Raw genomic sequence first — 14,813 nt, forward strand, 5'->3', positions numbered from 1 at the left:
CGTTTTGTACAAAATTCTTTGTAAATCGATCGTACGTTAGCATTAAGCACTGAAGTTGGCGCTGTGACCTTGAAATGTCCCGAACGCTTCTGATTGGCTCGTCATAAATTAAAGTCTCGCCGATAAATAATAATTTTCATTCAGTCATCAGTTACATTTACATTAAAAGATTATCATACGGTTTGTCAATCAGTGAAAGATCTTAAACAACATAAGAACTTGTACAGATATTAGATTGATTCAAGTAACCACATATTGCATCAGTGCAGCAAAATAAATTAAGGAATTTGTATTATTAGTGATACCAGTGGTTATAAATGATGTCATTAATAGGGTGCTTAGTTTGAAACAGACGGATAAAACAAGGGAAAAGTAGTAGGAAATATTACTAAGTGTATTCATTAGCATACAAACAATAAAACTACTTTATTTCTTTACAACTAATTGTCAATAAGATTCCCAAGTCATTATAGAAGTGATCCTAATCATAAAGTTTTTACCTCAGAATACAACTAAGGTGAACAGTTCATATCTAATAAAACTAATAAATACTAGTGGATATGTTGGGATTATTTCTCTGTAAAGAAATATGACTAAATTTGTAATCTGATTAAAATATGTAATAATGTTTGATATGTACAAGAAAAACTAGTCTAAGCGAATTATTCATCAATACTAACACATTGATACTCTTAAAACAATATTTCCTTCTATCAAAATTCCTTTTTGAAACTACATATGTAGATATAATCGATCATTATAAATTTATAACAACCAAATTTTATGAATAGAGAAACCTGTTTCATTTTTATCACTACTAAATTCTTTAATCCTATGTCGATTTCTCTATAGATTATAAAAAGGTCGTGTAATTGTTTTGCCCTAACAACTATACTATTTACAATAAATTTATGTCTAGCATTTTCTTAATCTCCTCTCCACTTCTGTACTTAACAAATATTTTATACCGTCAATTTATATACATATATGTACAAAGAGAACTGAGACAGTTTAGAAAAACACTATGTTTTGTATGCAAGTCATTAAATAAAAGGCGTAATATAAACTAATTCATCTAGACAAATACAATCAATACTGACAAAGAAATATACTTTGAATACAATTCAACTAGACTGTAGTAAAAGTAATTTATCAAGTAGAAATATTAATAGTTAAAATTACAGAATTACACCAATTTAGATTTAAAAAATCGGAGTGTTCGAATCTTGCGAGGCGGGGTCGTGGGTGAACACTGATGAGGACCCCCGTAATAGGACGAAACGGCCGTCCAGTGCTTCCAGGTTTTCCATAGTGGTCTAGCTTTAATTGACTCATGATCTTAACTATTGAAATGTTTAATATATATTCAATTGTCAAACTCTGTCATTGTAAAAGAATAATGAGCAAAGTTGGGAGATGGTTTCAGCTGGTCGAATTTCGGCTTTATGTAATACAATTGGCCAACAAAATGGAGTTAATAGTTACATTTTAATCATAATTATAAGTGAATCCACTAAGTTTGGTTGTTTCAGTTCATTACTATCCAGTCATTCACTCCATTTGCCTAATTTTCCTTGGTAGGAATAAGAATAAAATATTTGATGGTTAGTCTGACGAGGTTCAGATGAAATAGAAGTACATTACATGTATGAAAAAAGTCCAGCGCAGTTGAATTTAACGAATATTTTGGCATGATTCGTCATTTCTTTCATGTTAATTAATTTATTATTCATAAAATTCCATATTTCCAAAAGAATGGTTTTCCACAATTTGCTTACTTCACTGTGAATCAATCATTTTCCACATCATACTTTATGTTCCATATCTTGAGGTTTGGTTATTTCTTCTTTTTTGAACCAATCTTGACTTTAATATTCCTTAATTTTCTTAAGTTTTCTTCGGATTTCCTTATTAAATTACTCTTATTCTTTCGCCTTTAGTTAGATCGACCCAATACAACTTTATAATTCACAAATTACAATCCATAATATAATTGAGTCGAAAAATTCCAAACTCTACGTCTGTTACGCGTAAAGTCGGTACCATAATCAGCAAAGAATTAAAAATTACAAAATCTTATTCATAATTGAATTGTTTGCTTGAAAGTACTTGACATCTTAAGAAAAAATATATAGTCTGGACAAATGATATTTTGTCATGTAAAACTTTCAGCTTTATTTTCTAGAGGATTCATAGAAACTGAAATTTTAGGTCAACTGATAAGTAGATTTTTGTTAGCATAGCAGAATGAAATATGACATTAGTGTAAACATTAACCTGTTGCTCAGCAGCATTCAGTTAAACATTTCACTTCTAAACACAAAGCTCTAAAATGTTATTCAGAATATGTCAACTTTGCGTTTCCTGATGGAAATCCTTATTATTGTCAAGTGATTAATTTGAATAAGATAAATATGAGGTCTGATTTTAAAACTCTCTCACTTCTTCAATACGCACTATTTATAAGGTTATGTTGAGTTATTAAATCAATTTTATTACATTTCTTAAAGATTATACAAAGTATTGAAAGGATTGAAAATTTTCAACTAGATTACCGAACAGTTTATCTCCGAAATACCGTTTGTGATTCGTTATATTATTATGAAACTGAAAAACTCAACATTTTTCAACTATTAATATAAATAAGTCTTGTTGTAAACACTTATCATCATTACTATAAAGCGAGTTTTTGTAGATATTGTTGAATTTCATAGTTTACACTACGGACTGATCTTAGTTAGACAACTATTGAAAACCAGGGAACTTTGGATAGGTGGGAGTAGAGCAAATATAAGACAATACTGGGGGTCAAACTCAAGACCTGATTTCGCAGCAGGCAGTTAACATTTAAGCAACTAATCCGATATCCAATGATCTCAATGTTTAACGTTTGAATTATTATTAGCTGATTTAATCTATTTTAATATTAAAAGCATGATCATATATTCATATTATTTATTTACGAATATCGAGTTATTACTGTGAAAATGATTGTTATGTATATGGAGTATTGTTATGTAAAATGACTGTTTGTTCCTATTGTTTCTGTTAATATTTCTGTTTGAACATAAAACACTTTCTGACAAGCATAGCTTGATCATAAATATCTAACAAATATAAAATCCATACTGATTATTCATAAGTTTATCATGTTGATGTACATTTACCTACGAAATTCTTTCTATGCATTTTAACTATTTTCCTCTACACTATTGACCTATCATGAGGATAATTTTATGAATGCATTTGTAAAGAAAAATAAATTTAACACAGAGATTAAGACATCTGATGAGATAATAAACTTATTCTATCGATTGCCTCGTAACGACGCTTTGAAGACAATTGAAAAGGGTCGCGCGATATCATTAACGTTCGATATTAACACCGTTGGATACAGTCTCAGTGGCCTCGAATTTAAGCGTTCGCAAGTGAGATAGAAGGTCTTGGATTCGAGCCCTGTGTGTGGGTTTGTGGGTGCGCACTACTAAAGAGTTTTATACTAGGACGAAAGGACCATCCACTGCTTCCACGTTTTCAATGGTATCTAACATTTGATTGGCTCATGATCTCAATTAAAACTAACAATTTATTTGTTAAGTCAACGTTTCCATGCACATGTACGCATACGAATATGAGATGATTTAGGTAAATTGTTTTCACGTATGTATAAGTTCATGAACACAAGTGTCATGGTGCTGAATAGGTCTACAAAACTATTTCAGAATGCCTTTGAAAATATATCACTTTAATTACATCCACAAATTCTTCTCATTATTAGCAATCAAATTTTCCTTCATATATATATAACCGGTTTTCTTATCATTTAGAAGTCATATTTTGTAAATGATAGTGTACATCATTATATAATACTTGAACGGTGGTTGGCGATGGAATCTAGAATGCTATTTCTGTCCTGGTTTGAATTCATCAGATGTCTGTTAGTCAGATTAGTGGACATGAGGATTTATTAACTTAGTTGACATGTCATCGTATGAACTTACAGATAGTTTCTTTGAGTCTCAGCGAGATACAGGTCGATGCAACTGATGAACGTCAAACAATTGTCCTGGCTTCCACTACTACCTGTATAATACATATCCTAAAATGTAATGACGATCTACTTTACCTGTTATTAGAGTAACCTCATTCCTTAATTTTAACAATGTGATTTTACATATTTGTTTTATACATTTAAAAACTGATTAGTCTCCTGAAAACTACGGTGTGGTTCAAATCCCATAAATATTTACAGTTTCAAATTTGATTTAATCCTAAACTATATGAATTACAACTGAACTGTTAAGCTTTCAAATATCTTACTAGATGTCATTTTAGGAATAAAAAATTCAATTCATTCAAATCATAAGAAGTACGTATTTTAGATTCGTTGTCTTTGTCTTACCAACTACCTCTTCATCCTTTTATCCCAGTTTTTAAAATAATATTTAATCAAATAATTGGACATATTCATTTTATTTGTAATAATAAAATTAAAATTTAATTTAGATGAAATGAGTATAGAAGAAAGTGAATCAGAGAATGAAATACAAGAGGAAAGTAGTATTGTGTCATTAGTTATAATAAGTGAGGAAAAAGCAGAATTTTCAATCACTTGCATGCAGTAGTATTCACTGGCATACACTTATTGATTATCAATATCGTCATATATTTGCATGAGATGACATTATTAAATTTGTGTGCATCCATGTTGTAAATCACTCATTCGAAAAATATCGTTGTATTTGATTATTATTATTATTATTATTATATTTGCCGATTATAGGCAGAAATAGAAGCGACTTTCATTCTAATCCTTGTTTTGTCATCAGATATCTGAAAATCCTTTTTCATCATACTGTTTCATCTAAATATGTTGGATATGATTAACATCTTAACATTATCAACGTGTCTCTATGTTTTGTGAGTCTAATATTCTAAGTTATTTGGTCAGCATTAATAAGCACCAAAGTGGTTGTACTGTTGTCAAGTGAAAATTTATACATACCTACTTACCTACATACATACAAACATATATATATATATATATATATATATATATATATATACGCATACATAAAAACAGCATTCTTAGTATTTTGTATTAATAAATTATTGTTTTTGTAGAGGATGTCTATAATTTAAAAAAAATTCTACAAATCTGAAATAAACTGTCATGAGGTAAAACTTTAGCTTGTAAACTAGTTTTATCTTTTGTTCACATCACATTACCTTTGACTTACACCAAAGTATTAAGCATCAAGATGCCGATTTCAGTTTATCTTATCATCTGAAATATGCACTATTTGTTGTTAGCAAATAATATTCTTTTATAAGGGGTTTATTTTATTCACATATATTGAATGATTTTCATTAGAGCTAATTTCGTAGGATGTTTGCATAAACGACTGTCATCAGCTGAAGAAGCACTATAAACCAGGAAGAACTGGATATTTGCTTCGTTTTCAACTACTTTCTCCGACCAGCCCATCAAGGATCACACCTGAAACTTTTAAATGTAAAAATGAACATAATATTTTTAGACTATCGACTCTGAATCCAATGATCCAGTTTTACAACTTAATTGATATCGTGATGTAGCTCAAATAACATCCGACGTCATCGATGATAACTGTTTCACTTTAAAAATAACCGAACTGCACAAGTTCTAACTCATTAAAACAACTGTTTAGTTCCACTTGTTTTTCAATGATATTTGAAGTAAAGCCTATTCAAGATACTTTCACAAAAATATCATTCTCTACAACCAACCAACTAAATTTGAAACTCATTCCATAGATTTAAGGTGGTGAGTGGAGATAGTCGATAGGAAACTCTGGAACTAGGTTTCACGTTATTTGGTACTCGTCAGCAAGGTGTAATCTTGAAGTAACTGATGCTACTTGACGGATTCAATCCCGTGTCACCCAGATTCACAGTCAGAGACGTTACCACTAATCTATTCCGGCCGTAATTGACCTCCTGTAGGACTGAGATGTATTTACAGTTGATTGATCACTGAGTAGTGACCCGTGTCAAGTGTATCAGGTCTTTCTTGGTCCAAACTGAACTCTATCGATTAAATTGCAATGTTGACTACTTCCAACCACTACCTTATATCTCAAAATAGTGCACACGATGCTGGTTCATCTAGACTAGTGGCTACATTGCAACTTGGTCGATGGAATTCAACCTGCATTAAGATAGACCTGATACACGTGAGATTGGTCACTACACAGAGACCGATGAATTGTAAATAGATTACTTAGATTTTATGAATCTAATTTAGATCGGAACCGAATATATTCTAAGATGCATTACGTAATCAACCCGTAGGGTAAATAAATTTACAGAAATGATTGCTAAACTTCAAAGTAAAAAAATATATCCATTTAGTTGTATAACGCTTATCATATATTGAAATCATGATTATATAATGCATTAATAAAAAAAAACCGTAGTTTCAACATTAATTTCAAGATTTTTGATAAAACTTTGTTCATTCTATGCATGAGTGATCAAAGAGTCATTTAAGTGAGAGACGATTTGGGCATCCTAATGAATACACCGTACATCATAATCATTATTTCTCGTGATAATCAGCTTTCAATAATCAACGTTCAGTTTGAAATCAAATAACTAGGTGTGAAGAATTGCTATTAAATTGTTCCGTGCTGTAATAGATACGAATGTAATTAGCACGAAATCAAGGTTCAAGGTTTTCTTCTGCTTGGCTTTCTCTATTCTAATGCCTTACTGTAATCAGAATAACCCAATTCCATCAGAACTAAATACCTTACAAAATTATTTGGTGTGTAGACATCTCATTTTTACAGAGTTAACCGTAGCCAAGATAGATAAATAATAACATCTGTAAATATAAAACTGGATAACACAGTTTCGAATCTCACGAGAAAAGCCAATTTTTATAGTTGGCGACACATTTTGCAAGCTGATGTCTTTTAAAATGAAACCTTGGTTTTGAAGACTAGTATACCGTATAAACAGTAGTACGTGGTAAGCTTAGTTTTTTATTGCTTTATTTCGGTAATTTTCAAGTGGTTTTTCCCGATTCCCATGTCTAGCATGCACCATCTTGCTTTAAATGAGTAAGCATGTATTTCATTTTATTGAGTGTTTACTTATTTATTTATGTTTTCATTCAAATTCACATTTGTTTGAAATAAATATGACTAATAATAGTATCAATACTACTATCGTTGTTTACCTTATTATTTATGGTTATTTTTCTTATCTAGCTAACCAAGAACAAAGTAGATCTAGTGGAAAGAGCAAAACAGGAAGAAATACACGAAGTGCTAAACAAACATCAGATACAGAAAGACTCGAGGCAAGTAGATAAAGATGAATGGAATTGTGATACTTATGTTAAAATTGAATAATAGCTAGGAAGTAAATTCAGGACCTATATTTCGTCCTATTTGAGATTGATTAATTGGATGTACACAGATTCCACTGGTGATGTTTACAATTATGTTTGAACTTAATACCTGTCATATCAAACGCCGACGCATCATCTACTAAGCTAATGATTCAACATTGCTAATAAAGTCTGATCAATTTCGGTCTTTAACATTTACTACGGAGAAATATATATGTTTAAACAAATTTGATGCTTTGTGTTTTTATGTTTAGAACTTTCAGTCTGCTAGTAGGTTTTGTAACATTTTTGAACATGAACATAGCGAACATTTCAATCCATATATGATACTTAACTTCTACGACATTTCATTCAGCGATTTATCATCAGAAATTTAAACTAACCATGAAATAAAATGTTTGTAGAATACAATGAATCCATCGTATTTCGTTGCTTTCTCTTCGGCTACAAACAAGTTATTAAGTTTAACTAGTTAAGAAATACTCTTGTACCTGTAAATTAAGAAATGAATTCTCTAATGGAGAACAGAAATTGTTTACATGGTATTTTATATTGGTATATATATAACCTGTCTATATAGTCTTTCTATTTGCGCGTAACTTACCGAAAATGATAAACTTACCAAATGAACCAAACTTCACTAAGTGATTATGTTGCATAAAATTAAGTCTGTTTATATCACTTAATCATTCTAGAAATGAATGTTTCGTGAGAGTTATTATACAACATAGTCTGTTGTTTATAATATCCATTTTAAATAATCCCTATGTGTAGGTACTACTTAGCACTGCTGACGCGTCTTTCAATTACTTGCTGTTTAACTATATTAGTTAGCCGATTGCTCTGAGTTTCGTCTAGTGACGCACATTAAGTTTATGTACTTCAACGTAAACAAGTGATTTCACAGAATTAAAGTCACTTTTTTGAATAGCTTGGTGTATATAGAGGTTAATGCTTTAAATATATCAAGATTTCACAAGTTACCAAAAAATATAATTTGCTTCAGTTTGTATTTGTGCATTGATAAAACAGTACATAGGGGTGATTTCTTAAGTTTAAAGGAAATAGAGGCTATTGATCCTGTGTATATTGAAGGCCTAAATGTCATAATCACATGTCTAAATGATTACGAAATAAAAATGTTATCGGTATAACTTAAATAGACTACTATTCAAAAGTGCTGTGTTGAATAATATTTACCCTAAATTCTGATCTATCAACTCATATACAGTTTCAGATACCTCTGAATGATGAGAGAGGAAGTTAGTAACAAACGTAAGTCCAAGAGTGAATAATTCAGGGCAGTGATATTGCGTGCTAATCTTCTGAATCTCAAACCAATGGGACAATAAAAGTATTCTGATTACATGATTTATATATCATCAGATGGATTCCGTACAGAATAAAGAATACACACTATTTGGTGAAATTAAACATGATAAAACTCTAAATCCACTTGGTGTTGTCTCACTTGTATCTTCTCATTGCTTTTTAAGATTGCAATTGACCAGTCTCATGTTGGTATATGTGCATACTGAGCAGATTGCCTCAATATAGCCTTAAGTAACAAGGTTTTTAACTCCATATCGAGGCAATCCGCACAAGATGCACATATGCCAACATGAGACTGATCAATCGCAGTCCTAAATAACAATGAGAAGATACAAGTAAAACAACACCAAGCGAATTTAAACTTCACCCCATTGCACAAGCAAGTGGCTATCAGGACTCAGTAGCTAAGTGGATAAAGCGATGGCGTTTGCAGCGGACGGTACTGGGTTCGAGTCCCAGAGTGGACATTAACTCTGGGATGCAGGTACATCCATCTGACGAGTCCCAAATAGGACGGAACGTGCTTCCTGGATTTCACTGCTAGCCACCTTTGCTTAAGGATGACAAAACCGTTTGATGCTTTCTGATTCTTAGTGGTTATACACATTAGATGTTGATACACCTTGTATTTGAAAGCTTGAGCACCATCTTTCTCATTACTTTTCACTCCATAGAAATTTTCTACTTATGAACTGTAAACAGAAAATATTTATAAGATTACATGAGATCATGATACTTGAAAAGCTTTTAGAAAACATGCTATGACTTAGAAATTGTTCAATCAAGACACAGAAAACATAGTCCATTTTTTCTAATAATTCTCTTGAAAATTTCTAAAATCAATTGTTGATAGATGTATTTTCAATGAATCTAGTTTCTAAAAGATGTTTTGGTAAGACTATAATTTATGGACGACCTTTGAGCCATACTAAATTGACTGTAAATGTTCACCTGTTTACTAGAGCCAAATGAGGGTTATAAAGAATAAAAATTATGATTTACAGTTGACGGTTAGGGTAAGGAATTAGATTTCGGGTTTTCATCACGAACCGACATCAGGTAAAATGACAAGACGCTATTTAATCGAATGGATGAGTAAATTTCGCGCTAAAATCCAAGACCTCCCATCATAAATCTGATTGGTTCGCCCATAAATTATAGTCTCACTGACGTTTTTTCAAGAAATTATCAAGGACGCTTGTTAAAAACTGCTTCATATATTTTAACACATAAACATTATTTAAATAGTACTAGAGTGATTTTTTTTTCAACATATTTTTTGCAGTTTAATAGTTGAATTCATGGGTCAATTTAAGCTTAACCATCATGGAAAACCTGAAAGCACTGGACAGCCTTTTCGTCCTATTGCGGGACTCCTCAGTAGTGCGCATCCAAGATCCCGCCTCGCAAGATTCGAACCCAGGACCTATCGGTCTCGCGTGCAAACGCTTAACCTCTAGAACACTGAGCTGGCCGACATCCAATGGTGTCAATGTCTTACTTCAACTAATCCTTGAAATTGTGCCACCGTCCACCATTGTCATCAGTGAGCTACTATCTCACAACAGATCTAGTTGAACTCTACTGGTCACTGCTTCTCACTAGAATTTCAGGAATTACCTCTTAGAGACAGTCAGTAGTAGGCATATAATGATTATACTAGGATGAAACGGCCATCCATTGCTTCCAGGTTTTTCATGGTGGTCTAACTTCAATTGACTCATGAATTCAACTATTACATTACTACAATCTCCACAAAACCTTTATCTGATTATATATATATATTTTATTCGTATTTTAACAATTAAATATTCAACTACTTATTTATAGTAACCCAAGTAAAAATTCTGATGAAAATTTCTTAAAATTCATCAGTAGAATTAGCAAATCAAAAGTTCATTACTGAATAAGAAATGAATATTTTGCGTGATAAAAAGAAATTAACATTTTAATTTATGTTTTATTCCTGTTATTTCTTTTTAATAATTTTTCTTGTTTGACATTTTAAAAGAAACTTAAGCAATTTAAGGCAATATATATATATATATATATATATTAATGTTTGGACAGTCATTGATTAAAAAATTTAATAGAAGAATTAGTACATTTAAACAAACTCTGTTATGTGGTGAAACAATCCATTGGAAATTTTTATTTAAACTATTTAAATTTATAAAGAAATATGGATAGTGGCTAGCAGTAGAATCCAGGACTCACATTTCATCCTATTTGGGACTTGTCAGCTGGATGTACCTGCATCTCAGAGTTAATCTTCATTTACCATTCGCTTCACGTTATCCACTTAGCCACTATCCATCTTTGCTTATAATGCTTGTGAATAAAGGCAATATCGAGGCAATATGCACAGTATATACATATGCCAATAAGTGACTGATCAACTGTAGTGCTAAACATCAATGGGTAGATTGAAGTAAAGTATACCAAGTGAATTTATTGAACCTGGAAGCACTGGACGGCCGTTTCGTCCTATTGTTTTTTTAAATTATTACTTATGGTTTACTTTCTAATAATTATTTACGCACTACAATACTGTATTCATCTTCTCCTTTGTTTCTTCTTCTTACATACACGTTCTTATTATTATGACATAACTGTAGAAAACACTCAATGACTGTTAGACCTATAGTTTAAATAATTTGGAAATCGACTTAATAATAGAGATATTAACCAATGTTTTATGATCTTACTTTCTCTTATGATATCGTTTTTCATCAGTTACTCTTATACTAATCAGTCTATAAAATTAATTTATTTGTAACAATTATCAGATAAGAATCATAAAATCGTCAGACTACTTTTATTGACGTAAATCTTGTCCATATTCATCGATAAAATGATACTTAGACTAGAGGGGAAGAATGAACAGTCATGATCAAGTGTACAGGATTAATAAATAGCACTAGAATACAAGATTTGACATTATATGAGCTGTACTGGCAAACAAAGGCAGCATAGATTAGTAGTAACTTACGTCAGATAATTTCTTTGAAACAACCTGTAACCTGTGAGAGATTTGATATCTATCCGAAATTAAATGTTGTAGACAAATATAAAAATGGATTCATTTTTCAAACTGTAATCAAGAATTTGTTAGTTTCCTAATATAACATAAAGTAATATCGTTATTACTTGTTATGAATTTCCAAACATACTTGTAACTGTGTATAGGTCTTATTTCTAATGCCATACTTTATAAAAATAAGACCTTAATGGATCGTATATAGATTTCGTAGTAGATATTTATTACTTTAACTGCTTGTGTAAAGAAAAAAGATCAAAGGACTTTTTATAATACATTGACTGCTAAAGTAGAAACATGGATAGCTTTTAAATAATAATAATAATAATGGTAAGCCATAAATGTTTGTACTTTCAAAAAATATATCTAAATGAGTGTTATTAATAGATCTGTATTTTTGTGAGTAAAATTCCTATTAAACGTAACATTCATGAACACAATTACCAATATTTTTCGTATAATGATACTAAATGATACATGCAATAAGTATTAGTGAATCAAATAACACTTTGAATAAATAGAAAACGATAATCGATTTGTTTAAAGGGTCATAAATAGTTGGTGTGTCAACCGCATGTTTATAAAATCAACCACGAAAGAAAATTTCATCAAAATAAATTATTCAACATACGTAATTACGTAATCATACAGTAATAATATTTGTTTTGTGTAAGTATGTAAAATATTATTCTTGTTAATACCAAGGACCGCAAATGGTCAGTGTTTTTCTCGCCGTAACTCCACACTGAGCAGATCACCTCAACAGTGCTATCAATTCACAAGCTCTTAAGTAAAGAGATAGATCATTTTCAGTCCTTAAGATTAAAAACGGGGAAATTTAAACCCTTACAGATAAAGTAAAATTCATTCCCATTGCAAAAACTAGTGGTTATCTTGACTCAGTAGGTAAGTGGATAACGTCCTGAGTGCTTGGAGAGAAATGTACTCTGTTTGGTGTGAATGTCAACACTGGGATACAGTAAATCCATATGATAACTGCCAAATTGGACAAAATGTGCATCCTAGATTCACCTATTAGTCACTATCCAACTTTATTTAATGACATTTATCGCCTAACAAATTAGATTTAATTACATTATTTTTACTACATATTTACATGTTTTTGGACATTAACACCGTTGGATGCCGGCTCAGTGGTCAAATAGGTTAAGCGTTCGCATGTGATACTGGAGGCCATAGGTTCGAATCCCGCGAGCGTGATCGTGGGTGCGCACTGCTGAGAAGTCCCGTAATAGGACGAAACGGCTGTCCAGTGCTCCCAGGTTTCCAATGGTGGTCTAACATCAGTCGGTTCAAGATCTCAGTCAGTAAGTCAATAATCTCCACAATTCTATACTGATAAAAAAATGATTGGTCATAGTATTAGAAAATAATTATGTTTTAATTAGTTTCACTCTTCTTTTGATGACAGAAAAATAAGCAATTTTGAAATGGGAAAGTTTTGTAGCTTAGGTAGATTGTTGATACAGCTAGTTCAACTGACAGGAATGATTTAATTAAGAAACTTTGATTGTTAGTCTAAACAGCATTACCAGGACCTACTTCAAGTGAAAATAACTTTTATCAAATTCATCTCGTAAGTGCTATAAAAATTGTTTATGATAAGTTCATGTATGACTGGTTGTCATTTTCACCTGTTTCTACTATCTTATTTAATTATTCTATAGGTTGCTTTTAGACTGTATTGATTTAACCTGTTTGTATAAGCTAAAATGCTATTTCTATTTTGATATATCATTTATTATTAAGTCGACCTAAATATATTGCTTCTTTAAATTCTGTAGGATTTTTGAACTTCTTTTAGTTATAATGTTTGCGTTTTACTAATCGAATTCGTATCCGTACTTTTTATGGGAAACAAACGATTTTTAAATGCTGGAAATACTGTGACATTCATTCATATAGCCCATACTACATCTGAGACTGATGAGTACATTTGTTTAAATTAAAAGCGCAAAAGTACGAATCCCTTAAACTAATAATATACGTTGTCTAGCTCAACACTTATATATCTGTTTTTGTCTTTCAACATATTGTACATTTACGTATAATTTTATTTAAAATTTTAGTCCAGTCCCGAAACGAATGAATTAATAAATCCAATTCTGGATAAAGCTATCTACGTTGAACCATATGGATTATTGATTGTTGGCAATTTTATGCTAGCGTTCTTGAATTTATCACGTAAGCCATCATAAATGTATAAATTTTTATTACAAATCATAGAAATCATCAAAGAGTTTCATTAAATTGGTTCAAAGTGATTCCCCCACACACACACATACCACAAAAAACAACAACCATATTTTTTAGTAGGGATTTGGACAATACTTCAGTCATCTCTTGTTGTGAAGCTCTTCAGCATAAATCAAACAAAAGATCTTGAAAGAATTGATCTTGAGTTCTTTCCCACTTGTAAGTAACAATGATATCAATCAGTGTGTTAATTTGTCTTACTACAATCACTATAACTTTCTATGTAGAAAAAAAACATACAATGAAATAACTACAATATTTGATTTATAAAAAATTCATTATATTTTCCAAAATATAAAAGGTAGTTCTAATTTATTCCAGTGTACTTTATTTGTTTTACCAGAATGTTAACCTTCTATCTATATAGAAAACCATCTACAAGCTACCTGTATATATAGTTTGTCACTGTATGTATTAACTAATTATACTAATACAATATAATTTATAATAGGATATATTTTGTAGGCAAATAATTAAATATAATGAGAATTTCTGGTATCACTTTACATATTATTATGGTTCATAGGTTTTCATAATTACTATCATAAGCAAAATACTGTTACTTCTGTTTTGTTATTTTTGACAAAATATCTTACAGCTGAACTATGTCATAGATTATTTTAAATGTTTATATGGAAAGAGAAATAAACTTTTTGATTAGAATTTATACGCCTATATGTGGGACTGCCAAATAAAAGGGAAACTTAAAAATAAAGCTATTAATCGTCTATTTATCGATTGTAAAGTATATTTTGGTTCTATGAA

The 14,813-nt window shown here is 30.9% G+C and overlaps 1 protein-coding gene across 1 annotated transcript in view; it reads left to right on the plus strand.

Annotated features, from left to right (window-relative positions):
- The window catches only part of LRRC71 (Leucine-rich repeat-containing protein 71), a 63,394-nt gene that overhangs the window by 43,591 nt on the left and 4,990 nt on the right, over positions 1–14,813 (plus strand). Inside the window, exons 13-14 of the mRNA XM_051219021.1 lie at positions 7,257–7,348; positions 13,862–13,976. Coding sequence (XP_051069532.1) covers positions 7,257–7,348; positions 13,862–13,976 — 207 coding nt within the window. The remainder of the gene's footprint in view (positions 1–7,256; positions 7,349–13,861; positions 13,977–14,813) is intronic.

The sequence above is a fragment of the Schistosoma haematobium genome, chromosome 3, assembly GCF_000699445.3.
Source record: "Schistosoma haematobium chromosome 3, whole genome shotgun sequence".
Classification (NCBI taxonomy): Eukaryota; Metazoa; Platyhelminthes; class Trematoda; order Strigeidida; family Schistosomatidae; genus Schistosoma; species Schistosoma haematobium.